Source organism: Pteronotus mesoamericanus, unplaced genomic scaffold, assembly GCF_021234165.1.
Source record: "Pteronotus mesoamericanus isolate MK-2021 breed Mesoamerican mustached bat unplaced genomic scaffold, CSHL_Meso_final scaffold_137, whole genome shotgun sequence".
Taxonomy (NCBI): Eukaryota; Metazoa; Chordata; class Mammalia; order Chiroptera; family Mormoopidae; genus Pteronotus; species Pteronotus mesoamericanus.
Genome location: NW_026555306.1, coordinates 2,124,997 through 2,142,837, shown reverse-complemented (window position 1 = coordinate 2,142,837; position 17,841 = coordinate 2,124,997). Strand labels below are relative to the sequence as shown.

The 17,841-nt window shown below is 49.8% G+C and overlaps 1 protein-coding gene across 1 annotated transcript; it reads left to right on the top strand.

Moving 5' to 3' along the window:
* Positions 1-543: 543 nt before the first annotated feature.
* Positions 544-17,570, top strand: CEACAM20 (CEA cell adhesion molecule 20). Its single transcript, XM_054588450.1, has 12 exons — positions 544-595; positions 3,362-3,439; positions 3,999-4,277; positions 4,738-5,019; positions 6,395-6,673; positions 9,743-10,021; positions 11,920-12,034; positions 12,261-12,346; positions 13,113-13,174; positions 13,549-13,584; positions 13,808-13,924; positions 17,517-17,570. The coding sequence occupies exons 1-12, from the start codon at positions 544-546 to the stop codon at positions 17,568-17,570; spliced, it is 1,719 nt and encodes a 572-aa protein (XP_054444425.1).
* The last annotated feature ends 271 nt before the right edge of the window (positions 17,571-17,841 follow it).

The window sequence follows — 17,841 nt, the reverse complement described above, 5'->3', positions numbered from 1 at the left end:
GTGAGCTTTGGTGCTCTAACTAGAAAGTCTGGAGAGTGAGGAGCTAGGAACATTTCTCGGCAAGCGGGGTGGGGAAGCTGTGACAGATGGCTGGACAAACGGGGCCGAGCCATGATGCAGCCAGGTGCAGAAGGCCACCGGGGAAGGCAGACCTGGGTGCCTGGCAATAAGCAAAACGAGCGCTAGACCTTGCCTTCAGGGCAACCTTTACTCCCAGGCACGGTGGTGGCCATGTGGTTTAAGCCCCAGGCCTTTCCTCCCCAGAGATAAGGCCTAGGCCTCAAGTGTGTTTCAGCTCCAGGTCCAGAGAAGCAGCAAAGCCAGGCTGGGTCAGGCACCCCCCAGCTGAGCTCATTGAGCTGGAGGGTGGAGGTGGCACCAGAGTCCCTCCCCTGCCACCAACACCCCTCTCTGTCGTCAGAGCTGCTGTCATCTAAGCCCCTGTGAGTTTGCCGCAGGCCAGAGGGGAAGAGAAGGGAGCTGGGGTAAGGACGCTGCTCCCGTGCGTGAGTCAGGGCACACTGAAGTCAGGGGCTGGGAGCCATGAGGCCCCCCGGCTCATGCTGTGCCCCCTGGGCGGAAGTCCTGCTCTCAGGTGAGTGTCCTGCTCCATACAAATGGGGGTGGGGCTGCGTGCGTGCATGCGTGTGTGTGTGTGTGTGTGTGTGTGTGTGTGTGTGTGTGTAGGTGCAAGAAAGAGAGACAGAGGCACAGAGAAATAGAGACAAAGACAAAAGAGATTGACAAAGGGAGACGGAGACCAGGGACAATGACATACATACAGAGAGAGAGATGGAGTTGGAACCACAGAACTAGAGAGAGAGAGAGAGAGAAAGAGAGAGAGGTAGGGAAGGAAGGAGGGAAAGCTGGGACATAGCAGACAGACAGGAGTGAGAGAGGCGGAGGGAGGATGCGCCAGCTCTGAGTGGGTCATGAGTTCACGCATCAGTGTTAGTTAACTGAGGAAGACCATTCTGGAAACAGATTCTTCCATGGTGTTGTGGGAAAGGAATTTCAGGCCATGCAGAGAGGGATTTGAAGCACCAGTGTCAAGATTTATTAGAAGGCCCTTGAAGAGGCTGCCGCATGCGAGGCAGTCCCCACTCCCCCCGCCCGCCCCCCGCCCTCCGGCCGCACTCGGAGGGTAGGTCGCATTCACTGCCCGCAGGCAGGCGCGCCTTGCCCGGTGTCTCCTTGACAGCCAGCCGCTTCAGCTCCGTCCCACTGTGGGGGAAGTCCGGCTTCTGGGGCCGCAGGCCCACACCTGCGCCCCACAGGACCAGGAGGGCAGGGCCCACCCGGACTGTGTCATTCCCCCGGCACAGCCTCTGCCACCCCTGCCTACACTCTGGCCGACGTGTCTGCCGAGAAGAGAGACGGGGGCCTTGTTAAGCTTCTCTGTATTTTCTTGGGCTTGGAAGCGAGCAGGATTTCTCTCAAACGATCCAATCTTTTCCCACCTATTCCAAGGCCTGCGTCCTTATCTTATCAGACCTTTTCCCCAGATTTTCCCAGGTTTATTTCCTCCCCTGTATGGCTTCAATCTTGGCTTCCATCGCCTGCACCCGGTGAAAGGATTGTCCTCCGCACCGTTTCGCCCGCTTCCCCGTTAGTGGGGCGGCCTCCCTGGAGTGACTGTGAAGCGTCTTTCTTGACTACTCTGACGCGGAAAGTGACTAAAACCGCCCTTTCCTCATTAATCTGGCTGTTCCAGTTTTGCTCCCTTTCGTTTTGTTAGTATCTAACTTTTACTGTAACATCAGGACAGGGGATGGATGTGAAACTTATGCTTCAAGGGTACCTGAGGCAAAAGGGAGAAACTGCAATATTTTGATAAGAAAAGCGTTTTGCAGGCAAAGAAATGATTTTGTGATGTGGGGTGTGCGGGCGTGGGGGTCAGCCTGGCTGCAGGGGCGCGGGGTCCTCCTGGTGGCCAGAGAGAGAGGGGCTGTGCGTCTCTACAAGGTTTGCGTCCTCCTGGCTCTCAGAAGGCAGCACTTGGGAGGAGGCCGGAGGGAAGGGGCCCGGCGAAGACTCTCCACAGAGGGAGATTTACCTCAGACGGGTATGATGGGGCCCCCACTGATGATTTCACTCATATTTTTCATTTATCTTTACAGCAGTTAAACAAGGCGGGAACTATTATTATCCCATTTTACAAATGGGAAACTGAGACTCAGACAGAGAACATCACTTGCTCCCCTGCCCCCAACAAATGGCAGAGCTAGGATTCGAACCCAGGCAGTCAGACTCAGCCTGTGGACTTAACCCCTAAAGGCGCTGGAGGCAGAAAATCCAGACATAGGAGATAATAGTACAAGAGCGACTGAACACTTACTATGAACTGTTTTACGTGTGTCGCCCAGATATCTCCTCGGACTTCACAACAACCTGAGGAACTAAGTGCTACTATTCTCCGCATTTTGCAGTTGGAGAAACTGAGGCTCACAAAGAGAAAGGCCCTTGCCCCTTGCTCATGATAATAGAGCCAGTGGGCATCAGAGTCAATATTTGCTCCCAAATTTCTTAAGAACCCGTGCCCCTAACCACTGCCTGAGCAGGGAACGGGACCGTGCTTGGGCAAATCGGGGTCACTGAGGGGCGCAGAGAAGCACGGCCGTCAGCCTCTGTTAACTGGGCGGCTGGGAAGGGAGAGGCGTGTCAAGGTCAGCTGCACAGGACCCCGGCTGCTGAGCGGAGGGCTCCCCGCCCATGCCCACTGCCTCTCCGAGCCTCCATAAAACCGTGCAGAATGGCCAGAGGGAAAACTGGAAACTCTTGCTCCCTTGCCCCCTTCTCCCCCACCGCCATGCGGGGGAAGCCCCGCCTGGGGGCGAGTCTGAGGAAGTAGCAGGTGAATTCCTCCCCGCAGAGAGAACAGAACAGGTGCCCTGTGTGAGGGTGGGATCTGGGCCCATCCCTGGGCTAACAGGAGGAATGGTGTGGTGCTGAGGGCACAGCCTTTGGGAGCTGGCAGGCCAGGTCCAAGTTTGGCTTCTGCCCCCTCCTACACGGCCTTAGAAAAGGACTTCAACTCTCCTCTCTGAGCATCTCTTTCCCTCTGTGTGCAATGGGGCGGCGGATCGCAGACCTCCCCCAGAGGGAGCCAGTGTTGATTACCACCCCACAACAACCCTAGGATGTGGGTAGGATTATGCCCACGTCACAGCTGGGAAAGTTGAGGCTCAGAGAAAATAGAAACATGGCACAAGTCACACGGCCAGTGAGTACCAAGTAGGAGCCAAGCCTCTAGGGATGGAGAGGCATGTCCGTGACCCTCCACTTCCAAAGAACATATCGCCCCCTCCACCCTGCGCAACATACCTCTCCCTCCATGAGCGCCTCCTCTCTCCCCCACCAGCCTCACTTCTGACTGCGTGGAGCCTGCCAGCTGCAACCGAGCTCACTCTTGATGCCCGCCTGCTCAACATCTGCCGAAGTGAGAAGGATTTTTTTCTGTGTTTGGACCCCTTAGGCACTCCAGACTCCTGGCAGATTCAGAGATGTGGTACAGAAAAGAAGGCTGTAATTCTCAAGCACCCTTCCAAGTTCCATATCCAAAGTCCCAACAGGACGAATCTGATGGGCTCAGCCAGGATCTAGCAACAACTGGTTGGATCAGTTGTACTGAGGCAGGGGTCACAAGGTAGACTGTGCAGTGATGCCACGGGTGGGCAAGATGGGCTGGCCTCCCTGTTACAGGCTAGATTCCTTTTGGAGCTGATATTAATCAACCCATTGTCATGTCCCAGACCTGCTTTATTTTTACAACAGCGTTTGTCGTGAGACAAATGTACAGAGAGGGGAAGTAAGTAGCCCAAGATCACGCCTAGAATGAGTAGTAGTAGCTCAAGATTTGTGCCCAGGCATTGAGCTTATGTGTCTTCTGACGATTCCATCCTATCCTTGTCTCTCTGGGTTCCTCTGTGACTATGTCTTGCTTGGCCTTTCTCTGTCTGTGTCTCTGCCTCTCCCTCCCTCTCTCGTTCCCTGTGCAGAACCGCCGGCCAAGCCCACCGTTTCAGTCAGCCAGGGCGCTGTGATGGAGGGGAAGGAAAAGGTGACCTTCCAATGTGACACCAAGGACATCAACGTTAATATCTCCTGGGTATCCAACGATCACCCCCTGGTGTTCCATGAGCGCGTGCAGCTGTTCCCAGGCGGCAGGGAGCTCGCCATCTTCCCGGTCTTGCGGGGGGACGCGGGGAGCTACCAGTGCGAAGCCTGGTGTGAAAACTGGGCCCAGAGCAGTGATCTCACCTACCTGGTTGTGAACTGTGAGTCCCTTTCTGTGCTTCCTAGCTCCTCACCAACACCCACTTCCTTGGTGATCTCGTTGAGGCACATAGCTTCAAATGCCACCCAAATATGGACTTGTCTACCCTTGAACTCCAGATGCATAATTGTTTGATGTCTCTATTTGGATTCTACCAGAAGCATTCAACTTAATGTATCTAAAACTGAGCTCCTTAACCTTCCCCTGTTTGATCCAAAGTCTTGCCTGGGTCGGAACAAGGAAAGAGCATTTGCTGGCATGCTTCCCACGTGTCTTCCAATCCTGTTTTGTCCAGGAATAAGGCTGGCATTTAATTTCCATTAGACTCTTGCATCCCCTTTGTAACTGATCCAGAGCTTGGGTGGGGAAAAGAGAAATATTAATATTAGCTCTGTAAGTTCCCCTAAGAGAGCTGACGCTGATGCTATTGTTTATGGCTATGATTGTTCTCGTCCTCCCAGATGGTCCTGACCCCTTTGAAATCAAGGTGGAGCCCAGTGTACACAGCAGAGAGGTGGTTGGAGTGATAGAGGGCTCCAATGTGACCTTCTCGGCGGAAACGCAGTCTCACCCTCCGCCAGCCTATTCCTGGTTTCTCCCCAATGGCTCTGCCCCATCTTTCACCACGAGAACTTTCACCATCCATCTTGTGTCCAGGGAACACGAGGGAACGTACAGGTGCTTCGTAAACAACAGTGCCACCCAGCTGTCCCACCTGGCTTCTCTTAAACTCCAAGTCCTTAGTGAGTCTCTTTTTTCTGTTGCTCTCCTTTGTTCCTGTGAGGAACAGAGCCCCCCGAGTTTGAGGAGGACCCAGAGCAGTGGGGATTCTCCACGTGGTCGGTGGCAGAGCAGGGTTTCGACACAGGGAAGGGCCCGCCCCCCGCCTCGGCTTACCGTCCGCAGGAACTTGTCAGTCTCCATGGGCCATCCGTTACCCAGTTCTCTGGAATGTGGGGGTTGCTTCTCAATCAATACAAACACTAACACAATAGTCACACACTTACACACACATAGAGTCACACGCAAAATATAGTCACACGTGCACAGCACACTCATACATGTACAACACACGAGACACAAATCACAGAAGCAACATGTAACCTACAATACCACAGGCATGACACACACTCATATAAACACATATAACATGCACACAACAGACACACACAAGACAATACACAGTACCTAACACATTGCAGACACACAGCACATATACGCACCCACAACACATTTGTATAATATACTCACACATGTGCATAACATATAAAACACACAGGATACACATATGAAACACAGACACACATATCTCCCATACCACACATCTACAACAAAGCCACAAACTCACTCTCACAAAACTTCCACAAAAAACACATATGCACACAGCAGAAGGTAAAGCAAAAGTAGGTTTACAGTTGTTCATGTGGGAAAAATGCAATAATTAACAAATACAAGAATAAACTCCATGTTTCATGTACTCACAATTGTACACTTACTTTTGTCCCACCCGGTAGATAACATACACACAACACACACATCACACTCATTTTCACATACAACATACAAAACATGACATGTCATACATTTAACACCCCATACATACACAAAATTGACATGTGGTACACGCACTCAGTGTATCCACAGACTACACACAGCACAGCCATATACAAAGCGTGTGTTTATACCATACAACACATATGCGTAACACATAAATACCACAAACTCACAGCATACACTCTCATACAGAAACAAATATACAGACAGTACACACTCACTCACACACACATATGCATATGTATAACACCCATACCTCACAGTCACAAAACATATAAACATACCACACACACGTACAATAGAAGCAAATACATAAAATACATCCATATGCTCCATATACACAAAACCCATAATATGTTCACGTAATTGTCACCACACAATACACACTCATACACAAAAGACTCACACATACCACCCACACAGTGTAGTTATATGCAAAGCACATACACATACCCTGCACACAACATACACACTCACACCCCTGGAAAGCCCTGTGGGCCTGACCTGGACAGGAGACTGGGGAAGAGTTCCTGAACCTCATCCTCTATCCCTCTGTGTTGCCAGAACCGCTGACCAAGCCTCTCATCATGACCCCAAGCCTGAACGTCACGGAGAATGCCAGGACCGTGCCCCTGACCTGCCAGACCACCCATGAGGGGGCTCCAGTCCAGTGGTTGCTGGGCGGCAAGCCCCTCCTGCCCAGCAAGCGCCTGGTGCTGTCGGCTGACAACAGGACCCTGGTCATGCACCACCTCTGGCGGAACGACACGGAGCCCTTTGAGTGTGAGGTCTGGCACGGGGGCATCTGGACCCGAAGCGACCCTCTCAGGCTGACCATCTACTGTGAGTCACTCCAAACCTGGACCTTCTCCTCCTCGCTCCCTCCGTTGCTTTTAGTTCTCCCTCCAGCCACTCATTCCACAATTACTGGATACCTGCTCCATGCCAGGCATGTCTGGGCACGAATAAGACAAAGCCCCTGCCCTCGTGGAGTTTACACAGTAGTGAGGGAGACATACCATAAACAGCTAGGCAAGGGAGAGGCATGGTGCGTCCAGTGGGGCTAAGGCTAAGGAGAAGCATGAGGCAGCGACAGCGACAGGGACAGGGCGTGCTGGGAGGGGGAAGGCGTTGCAGTCTTAGCTGGGGTGGTCAGGGAAGACCTCCCGGTGGTGGTGGCCTTGGCGCAGAGCCCTAAGGAGGCAGGGAATGAGCCGTGCAGGCAGCAAAGGGAAGAGAGTTCCAAGGGGAGGGAACAGACTGTGCATGGCATGTCAGAGAGCCCCGAGAAGGCCAAGGTGACCAGAGAGGTGAATCGGGGAGAGTGGAACGGGGCCGGTCGGGAGGTGACAGGACTGGGGCAGATCACGCAGGGCCCTGAGGGCCATGGTGAGGGCCCTGGAGCCTCAGAGGCTCTGAGCAGCGGAGGGATAGGACTAGACACGTTTCATAGGCGTTCCCAGCCCTTGTCTACAGAGTGGAAGCCCGCGAGAGGGCAGAGGCTATAGAAACAGCGTGTTTGTCCAGGTCTTTGGAGAGGCAGCCCCCAACGTGGGATGAAATGGGATTATACATGGCAAGGATTTAATTAGGGGAGACACTCCTGTGAAGAAAAGCAGAGAGGGAGCCAGGAAGGCTGGGAGAGCCATCGGGCTGGGATGCAAGCTGGACCCGGAGTGAGAGAGAAAGGGAGGGATCCCTGGGTTTTAAAGGGAGGGATCCCTGGGTTGGAAGTGGATCCCTGGGTTGGGTGGATCGCCAGGCAGTCTAAGGAACGTTGCCAAGGCTCTCAGGAGTCCCATGGCTCCCAGGAAGGGCCCCGTGTCAGTTTTGCAGCCCGCAGGAGGGCGAGGAGTGGATTTCAGGGTACAGCAGCTGGACCTTTGGTTAATTCAACTCTGGCCATTGGAATTCTGCAAGGCGCCCCCTCGTGGTGACCGAGCACAACTGTCCAATAAGAGATGATGGAGCTGGGCTAGGGAGGCAGCTGTGGCTGATGAGAAGTGGCTGGACTATTGGATGTATTTTGAATGTCAGACTCACAGGATTTGCTGCTGGCTGACATAGAGCAAAAGAGAAAGAGAGCAGTCAAGAACAAGCCCAAGGCTTTTGCCTGAGCTACTCAAAGGATGTAGAAACCATGAGCTGAGGAGGAGAAGATTGGGAGGAAGAGGTTTGTGCAGGGGGAGGAAGCAGGGGTCCACTTTTATACATGTTACGTAGCAGGGGAGACATAGATAAAGGGTTAAATACAATGCCTTTCTCTTCTTTATCCTCCTCTCTTGCCCTCTCCTCTTTCCTTCCTATTTTGGTCATTAAACCAACAATACCTATTTTGTTCTTTATGCTGATCAACGTGTTGGGCACTTGGTAACAGACAGGCATGACTTTCAAAGCTCCCAGCCTACTGGGGACAGGGAGGGCAATCATCAGGCAAAGCAAACACAGTGTCATAAGTGCTGCCGTGGGATGAGAGGATTCGGGGGACCCAAAGGAGGCCCCGCCAGTCAGCAGGATGTGGGAAGCCTCATGGTGAGGGGTGGTGTCTGTGAATAAGAGCTGATGGACCAGTAAGTTAGTGAGGTAGAGCAGACCCAGGGAAGGGCATCCCGGAGAAGGAAGGGAACAAGGGGTGGCTTTGAGGCAAGAGGGAACATGACAAGGATGGAATAGCAAAGAGGGATCTTGTTCCTGGATTGAGAGTGGGCGGTGTGGAGGGGTGAGTGATGAAGCTGGAGGGGTCAGCAAGGGCTGGGTTGTGAATGAGCTCATCAGCCGTGGGCTTTGTCCTGAGGATGCTGGGGAGCCACGGAGGGCTCTCAGCAAGGGTGGGGGAGGGTCAGGGAGTGTCAGGGAAAGACCGATCTGGCTGCTGTGTGGAGGATTTGAGACCAAGCGGTGAGCAGATGAGGGATCCTGGTGGCCCTGGGGTTAGCATGGGGAGAAATGAACAGATTCAAAAGGTATTTAGCAGAGGGCGGGGGCAGGATTTTCCTCCCTTCCTGGAAGGTTCCAACTAGAAATTCTTTGCATCCTTCTTTCCCAGTAGTTTACATTAATTTAAACAAGACAAGATTTAAGCTCTTAGTTTGCAAGAGAAATCCAACAGCCTCTTCATTGGTTTCTTTCAAGGATATGGGAGGACAGCCAAGTGTTCTTTACAAAGATAATCCACAAGTATCTCTTCAGCTGAGAATACATAGATAAAAAAGTAAATATTGTTACAGAGCCATGTGTTGTTAAGTAAGAAATGCCATCAGAATTTCTTTGGAAATTCATAGGACACAGCAACAATTTCTGAAGCCTGATGTCTTACCAGGCTCCTTTGTAAGAATTTGCTTTTGCAAGGGTAGGGTTTTTTTGTTTGTTTGTTTTAATTTTGATTTTCCTTCCTCCATGTTGCAAACTACTGCCTACTCATCAGGCAGCTGAGGGGGAAATGGAGCAGTTTTCTTATCTTGCTGAGATTTCTTTCAACTGCAGTTAAAAGAGCCTCTGTTGTCTGGGGTATAGCCTGGGGTATAATCTTAGTTAGAATTCAGAAGAGCCCTGGCCAGCAGCTCAGTTGATTGGAGCATCGTCCCATATGCCAAAAGCTTGTGGGTTTGATTCCCAGTTGGGACACATACCTACCTTGCAGGTTTGATCCCCAGGTGAGGTGTGTATGGGAGGCAACCAACTGATAGGTGTCTCTCACGTTGAAGTTTCTCTCCCTCTGTCTCTCTCTTTCTCTCTCCCACCCCTCTCTAAAATCAATAAACATATCCTTGGGTGAAGATTAAAAAAAAAAGAATTAGGAAGAAAACAAGCTTAAGAAGAAAAAAAAGGCAAAACTTCCAACGTGGAAGAGAACAAGGCAGAGTAGGATAACCTGCCAGTGGAGGCTGGGCACATGTTTGGCTTTGCACACAGATGGCCCTGACTGCGTGGACATCACCAGGGGCCCGCAGGCCGGGGTGGTCAGCCACGTCGAGGCGGAGCTCAACTCCAGCCTGACCTTGCAGTGTCGGGCCCAGTCCCAGCCAGACGCTGAGTATCACTGGACCCTCGAACACTCCACCAGTGTGTACATGGGGCAGAAGCTGGTCATCGAGGCCCTGACCTGGGAACACCAGGGCACCTACAACTGCACAGCATACAACCCTCAGACCCGCCTGGCCCGCTCCGCCTCGGTCCTGGTCAGAGTGGTAGGTGAGTCCTTCGGGTGCACTACCTTCTCCTGGGGTACGGGTGGCTTTTCCTGGCCTCGTGGTGTAGAAATGAATGTACTGTGTGGGCAGGGGGCCAATCCAGAGCTGTTTGATGCCAACCCCTAACGCTCAGGCCCTAGAACCCCTGCTTCCTAGCTGCGCGCCGGAAACCCCTGGACCTACACCGGTTCCTACCTGTGCATGGGGAGGTGACGCCTGCCTTTCATAGCTGTCTAGAAGTCCAATGAGCCAGGGAGAGAAGGAGTGAGCTGGGAGGGGAATAAGACACTACACTAATAGCGATGGGGTGTGATTGGCAGCGAGTCCCTGTGTTTCTATCTCAAGCTCTTGAGCAGGCAACACAGTGTCACTATGAGCCGGGGCTCACAGCCGGGCCTCAGAGCTTATGAGCTGTGTGACCTTGGGCATGCTACTTAACCTCTCTGGGCTGCTGACCCCTTACCTGTAAAACTGACATAGTAATTATACATATATATCTATCTCATAGATTTGTTGAAGATTAATTAACATGTAAAGTTCTTTGGTGGTGACTGACATACCGCGTTTGTTAAATAATAAAATGATTCTTCATTGAGCCTGTGCCACATGCCTGGAGCAAGTCTTTGTATAATATCCACAAACATTTCTTGGGTATCTCTGCCTGCCAGCTACGAGGCAGGCCTGTATCTCCATCATAGAGTAGAGACTGAGAACTAGAGAGTGGCAGCCCTGTCTAGGGCTGGAAACCAGTCCGGCTGCCTCAAGAGCTATGTTCTTAGTTGTCCACTAGGCAGAGGGCCCCATGCAGCTTCCCGAGTTACCTCATTTCATCTTCAGAACAAGCCCCCTGGTCTTGTTAGGACCGTTTGATGGATGGAGAAAAAGAGGCTCAGAGTAGGAAGCAGTGAGTTCACTTGATGTTCATGGGGATGTAGGATTTGAATGAGATCAAATAGGTAAGACTCTTAGAGCATAGAGCTTGGTAAATGTCAATTTCTATCATCATCACCATCATCATCATCATCTTTTATCAAGGCCCTACTATGGGCCAGGCACTGTGCTGGAACTTTTGCTTGTGATCTCATTTTATCTCTTAAAAGACCTATGGGTTATGAATTGCTATGCTTGTTTGACACACAAAGAAATGGAGGCTCAGTGAATGAAACCAAGAACCACTCAGGTATCCAGGAAACCCCTCCCGCTCTTCCAATGCAGAGCTCCTTCTTCATACCCCGACCCTATTGGCTGCCTTCTCAATCCTTATGGCTGAGCTTCTCCCCTCTGAGAAAGGTTCTGAGCAGAAGAAGAAGGGGCAAACAGCAGGCCAATGTTAATGATAACCACTGCCATTTATTAATCAACCACCTACTGTGTGCCCAGCATTAACATCCATAATCTCATTTCCTCTTAACAACAGCCCTGCGCAGTGGGTACCGTCTCCCCCCCGCTTTGTAGATGAAGAAATAAGACTCGAAAGGGAAATCACTTGTCCTTGGTCACAGGGCCCCAGAGAGTGAAAGGTGCCTCAGGGGAAGGCGAGGTTTCTGGTTGCCAAAGCCCTTTCCTGTGAAAGCCATATCTGATCCATCATCCGAAGCAGGATCATCCTCACACCAACACAACTGTATGAGGTTGACCCTATTGTCCCCATTTTACAAAAGAGACCACTGAAGCGTAGAGAGGTTAAGAGCATGGTCAAGGTCATACAGCTGATAGGTGAACCTAGGCTGTTTGATTCCAGAAGTCATGCTATTACTACCACAAAATCTTACCTCTCTGTGATTGGAAAACCAGCGCTCCTCAAATGGAGTGGAGATGAAGCCACGAGCCTGGGAATGGGGCTGAGAGCAGGGACGCGAGTGTGTCAGGCCCAGGTCTCAATTCTCCCTCCTGGCCCAGGTCCCCAGTCGTCGCTGTCTGCGGGGTCCGTTGCTGGCATCGCCGTCGGGATCGTGGCTGTCGTTGCCCTGACCGTAGGGCTGGGCTGTTTCCTTTACACCAGAAATGCCAGATGGTAAAGCTGGGATTCGGGTGCGGGTGTGCGGCCTTCGGGGGGCCTGCCCTGCAGTGTGGGGGGGGCGTGCCAGGGTAGGGGGTATTGCTGACCACGGTGCTGAGCTGTGTCCGTGGCACCTGGGGAATTCAGAGGGTTTGTGGCATTGCCTACGTACGATGTGGGCAGAGCCTGCGGAGATGGGAAGGACCACATGCACGGAAGTATGAGGGCTTTGGGATTTCAGGCACTCAAGGAAAACAGCAGAAGACCCCATCTGTGAGGTCGCCACTCCGACCTCCAAGGAAGAGCACCTTGCCCAGCCTAGTTCCAGTAAGTGGCTTTGCAGCTGATGCCCAGGGCGGCAGTGAGGGCTGGGGAAGAGGCTGGTACTGGGAGCCCTCTTGCTCCCAGCTTTGCCACCAGGTCACCATGTGATCATGGGCAAGCCCTGTTCTCTCTGGGCCTCAGTGTCTCCATCTGGAAAATGGGTGAGATTAGAGTCAAGAACTCTGAGGAGTTCTGCCTGCTCCAACAGCCACAGAAAAACAGCATTGTGCTGCCCTTCTCTCCTCCCTCACTCTCAGAAAACTTTGTTAATTGATTGCCATAGAGAGAATCAATCACAACACTCCCTTCTGCTGAATCCAAACCAGCTTCTTAATCCACCTCAACACAGGGGCCCAAGCACCTCTACTAATGTGCTTGGTGGGAGTTGACCAAAGGCAAATAAAGCATCTTTGCCATCTCTGGCCTAGGATTCTGGAAGGATGGGCCTCATCAGATGGAAGTCCTCTAGAGACTGTCCAGTCCCACTCAGTTTGGACAAACCCATGTGACTGGGGACCCATTGTGCAGCTGGGGCTAGGTCTTAGATTTCTGTCCCCATCCGTTTGATCAAACAGCCTTCTCTGACTGAGAGCTAGTTTTCTGGAACATCTCAGGTCAAGTTTGCTGGAGAGGTGATTAGGAGTCCTGGAGAGAAAAGAAAGGAGGTTTCTGTCACCTCCTTCCTGGGAATAGAAGTGACCTGGAAAACAACCCCTCCCCTCAGATCTCTTCCTAACTCCAGCCCTGGGCTGGCATTTGCTTTCTCTAGACAAGCCAAAGACTGTGTATGCCAATATACTTGAACTTCAAGATCAGGTCAGAGTCAAAAAGGTAGGTGATGCTCCAGAGGGACCCTCCCTGCTCCCCTGTTTGGCTCTTCCTCAGCCTAGAAGGGCTGTTCCAGTCCCACATCTTGGGATGGGAGGTCAGGCATGTTCTCTTGGGGACCCTAGTGCCAGCTTGCGTTCCTGCATTTCTTCCCCGTCTTCTTCAGAGATCCCAAGACACTCCTGGCTTTTCCATCTCTTCTCCTTGTCCTCCTGTTCTTTAATGTGACAATGCCTAGCCTGGAGCCCGCCCCCCCCCGCCCCCCTCCCCTGGAAATCAGAAAGGACATAATTGCTTGTGAGGCTAATGCCATTTCTGAGAATTTCTGTTGCGGCCCCAAACACAAGCTCTGTGACCATTTCTTTTTGTGCCTGCAGATGCTGTCTCAAGAGCCCCCAGAGCAGTTTTATGAGGTATGTTGACTCTGTTGGATTTGATTTTTAGAGCTGCAGAGGGAACACAGTCCTAGAATTTTAGATTTGTCAAGTATGAGGAATCATCGTGCCTAAATCTTTCTGGTGCATTGCAGGGCCAGGGATGGGGAGGAGGAAAGTGCAAATTGGTACTTTCCAGACACTGTGATTCTAAGGCAGTCTGTGCCTGCGGCCCCCAATCAGTCTCTTGGTTCACTTGCAGAAGGAGTTGCCTTCTGCAACCCCTGGGGGCTCTTCTCACGGCCTGAGGAAGCCATCGCCCACGCTTGTGTTGCATCCATCTACTCCACCAAAAGGAAACACAGAATCAGTCTATGAGGTAGGCATTTTTATGTCACGCGGAGTCTTTGGAGAGGCTGAGAGCTATCACCAACTTGCTTTTTCCTCCTTGCTGAAGAACCTGTGAAATAAACTCGAGAGAATTTTCCTTTAAAAACCTTTCCAGCTCCGTATCATCCATTGCCACCTCACCACTTAATTTCATTGCCATCCTTTTCCCCTCCACCCCATTTCATCCCTGTTCTTTCTATCCGTATATTTAATCCAGCCCATCCACTCTATTTCTTAGCACTCAGTTCCTCTCTATGCAACATCCGTATTTACATTCATTGCCATTTGATTGGCTTTCGTTTCATCCCACCGCATTCCATTTCTTCTCATTCTATACATTTCTTTTCCACTCACTTCCTTTTCATTTCTTTCTTTCTTTTCCCTAATTTCCTCATCCCCACCCCTTCCCCTTCCATTCAGTCGTTTCACTGTTTTCCATTCCCCTCCACTCTGCTCTCTTCCATTTATCCTCCGTCATTCCTCTCTACCCATTCACTCTGTGTTCCACTCCATTTCATCCCACTCCATTCATTTAACTTCCGCCTGCTCCTCCTGTTCTCGTCCATTGCCCTCCATTCTACACATCTTTGTTACTTTCAATTCCATACTTCCCACTTCATTTCCTACTTTCAAGTATTTTCATTCCCTTTCATTTCATGCTATTCCATCAGTTTCATTCAATGCCATTTCATTATTTTAGAGGCCATAGCATTCCACTCCCCCCTTTTCATTCTTTTCAATTTCATTGCTTCATTTCCATCCTTTAATTCCCACAATTTCCCTTCATTATATTACTTTCCTGTCATTTCTTCTTTCTCCTTCCTCTTTCTCACTTCACTGCTTTCTGTTCCGTTCTTTTCCCTAAATTCATTTCCTTTCCACTCTTTTCCATTCACTTCCATTCTGATCCTGCACTTTATCACTCTTTCCATTTCATCTGACTTCATTCTTTTCCACTACAATTTTCCTATCGAGTCCATTCCTTTCATTGATATTTCTTGGGGGCACCATGCCATTTAGTCCACTCTATCCCCTGCCTTTTGCTTCCATTGCACTCTTTTCTGTTCCATTCTATTCCATTTCTCTTGATATCACTCACGTCTTTCCCATCCCTGTCAGCTGCATTGCTAACTATTCCTTTTAACTCATCTCCTTTTCTTTCTGATCCTTCATTTCTTTCATATTTACTTCCCTACATTTCTCCCACGGGGGATTTCAGGCAGTTTACAGCAAGCTTACATACCCCACTATAAAATGGTACTAAATCAGAAATAGGAATCACAATGAGAAAAATATTTTTAATAATAGTAGGAGTCAAGATATGGATAAAATGTAAAAATATGCTGGACCTACATAGTATCTGTCCCTATACTTCTCATTTGTCTTTGAGTTTCCTGGTGGCCAAATAAAAAAGGGAATACAATCAGTTTCATCACCCAAAAGGAAGAAAACTATTCGCTCATCCAGGCATAAGCAGGGCTTCCCATAGCAAGTTCAGCTAACTTGGGTGATGGCTTCCTAGTTCTAAGGGCAAGTGAAATCACTTCAGAGAACTCATTGGAACTTGCCAGATTACTCTATTCCAGGGATGGACTTTAGACCCTATACTCTAAAGGAGGCAGTCATTAATTGACTTTAAGGAGGGAGAAGGAGGTGGCCAAATCAATTCCCTATTGACAATGTCTTGTTAAGTTTAGAAAAGAGACAGTTTAAGGACATAAAATTCCAATATTTTAGTGTCTGAGGGCTGGCTTGGAGTAGAGGAACAAATGTGTTCTCTGGTGTTCCAGAGGGCAGGTCTAATTACCTTGGAAGCAATTAGAAGGTAGCAGACTTTAGCTCAATTGGCAGATGAACCATTCTAGAAAGATACGAATGTCCCATATAGCTTAGGGATTTTAAAAAATCCTCAACCGAGGATATGTTTATTGATTTTAGAGAGGAAGGGAGAGAGACAGAGAAACATTGACGTGAACAAGGAACATCAATCAGTTGCCTCCCATATGTGCCCCAACCAAGGATTAACCCTGAAACCTAGGTATGTGTCCTGACCAAAAATCAAACCCACAACATTTGGTGTATGGGATGATGCTCCAACCGACTGAGCCACCCACCCAGGGCTATCTTAGGGATTATTTACAAAGCAAACCCTCTGAAAGTAGTACAGATAAAATGGGGATTAATTGGAAGAACACTGGAGAATCTCAGATAATTCAATTTCAGAAATTACTTGTGGGCCATATGGGGACTGGAATATTAGCAGGAAGATTTTTCTCTGTTATGTGATTGCTCATTTTTGATGATCTATGAATTTGTTCCATTTTTCCCATCCAGATTGAAATCTTAGGCAACCTTCCTGGTCACTACTCTTCTATAGCTTCAGATTATATAAATTGTCCTTTACTATATTTGGGCTTCTAGGTTCAAAGAGAATAAACAGACAGGCTCAGGTTATTGCATGGACTGTGCTTAGGTTGGTCAGTTTTCCAATCAGCTATGAACTGGTACAAACTTAGCCTCCTTGGCCCCTCTCTTTATCAGGGTCTGGGGACAAAGTTTGTTCCCTTTCCTGTAACTCTCACCCACCAAACTTCCTTTTGTATCTCCTTGATATAAATGCTGTCACGTGATAGTTCATGTTGCAAGGAAGGCTGAGAAAGTGAGGTGGTATCCTTCCCAGTCTCTTCACAGAAGCAGGTAAGGGAGACACATGGGGAAAGGTGTCAGGTCAGTCAACTCAGCATCTGCTACATCCTGGAGGGATAAGAAGGAGCAAACCATGCAGAGGGTCTGGAGTGGAACATTCCAAGTTGAAGGGCATCAAGTGAAAAACCCCCAGGTGGGTGTATTAGTGATCTGTTGCTGCATAATGAATTTACTACAAGCTTATCAATTAAAGCAACATAAATTTACTGTCTCACAGTTTTTGTGAATCAGGAGTCCAGGCACTGCTCATATTGGTCTTCTCCAAGGTTGTAATCAAGGTGTTGGCCAAGGCTCAGACCTTATCTGAGGTTTGGCTGGGAGAAGGATCCTCTTTCAAGCTTATGTGGTAATTGGCAGCATTCAGGTCCTTTCTGGTTGTCATCTGAGGGCTTCATTTTCTTACCGGCTGTCAGCTGGAGGCACCCTTACTCCTTTGCCATGTGGGTCTCGCCACAGGGAGCTCACAAGACTACTTCAAAGCCGAGGCAGAAGTCACAATCTTACATAATAGAATCACATGCTTACAATCCTCTACTTTAGGTCACCTTTGTCATAGTCTACTGGTTAGATGCAAGTCACAGGTCACAGGTCTTGCACTCAAGACGGTGGGTGGGGGATAACATAAAGGCAGGAACACCAGGATATGTGGGTAATAGGTGCCACCTTAGCGCCTGTCCTCCACAGTGGGGGAAATATATGGGCCCTTCTAGGAACAGCGAGGTGCCAGTGTGTCTGAAGTGCAGTAAGAAAGGAGGAAGATTTTTGGAATTTTCAATGATGGGGAAGTGCTAGAGTGCTCGGGTCCTAGACAACAGCAAGTAGAGAAGGAGGGCTGAACCAGAAGATGGAACTCACCTTTTCTTCTTATGTAATAGGTGCTTGTGAATCCAGAATGCAGCAATTACTGCGGAATGAAGTCCTCAGTCTAATGGAAGCAAGGGCCCTTTCTCCAGAAGTCCTCAAGAAACCACGCTCAATCGTATATTCCATGACATTTACTGGATGCATATTATTCTCCAGCCACTCTCTTTGTAGACTGAGACATTCTATTTCAATGTGTTATTCTGGCTCTGGACCAAGGTCCCACCAAATGTTAGGCTTTTGACTCATATTTATTTAAGTGCAACAAAAACAGAGAAAAAGTAACCTAGAATTATAGGGCCTAGGTTTGAGTCCCAGCTGCTGGAGTGGCCATAGCTG

What these genes read in the sequence shown, in the direction of transcription:
- CEACAM20 (XM_054588450.1), top strand. Translation starts at nt 544, where the DNA reads ATGAGGCCCCCCGGCTCATGCTGTGCCCCCTGGGCGGAAGTCCTGCTC. An exon ending in CACCTACCTGGTTGTGAACT is followed by an intron (nt 4,278 to 4,737) that starts GTGAGTCCCTTT and finishes TCGTCCTCCCAG; the next exon opens with ATGGTCCTGACCCCTTTGAA. An exon ending in ATCAGGTCAGAGTCAAAAAG is followed by an intron (nt 13,175 to 13,548) that starts GTAGGTGATGCT and finishes TTGTGCCTGCAG; the next exon opens with ATGCTGTCTCAAGAGCCCCC.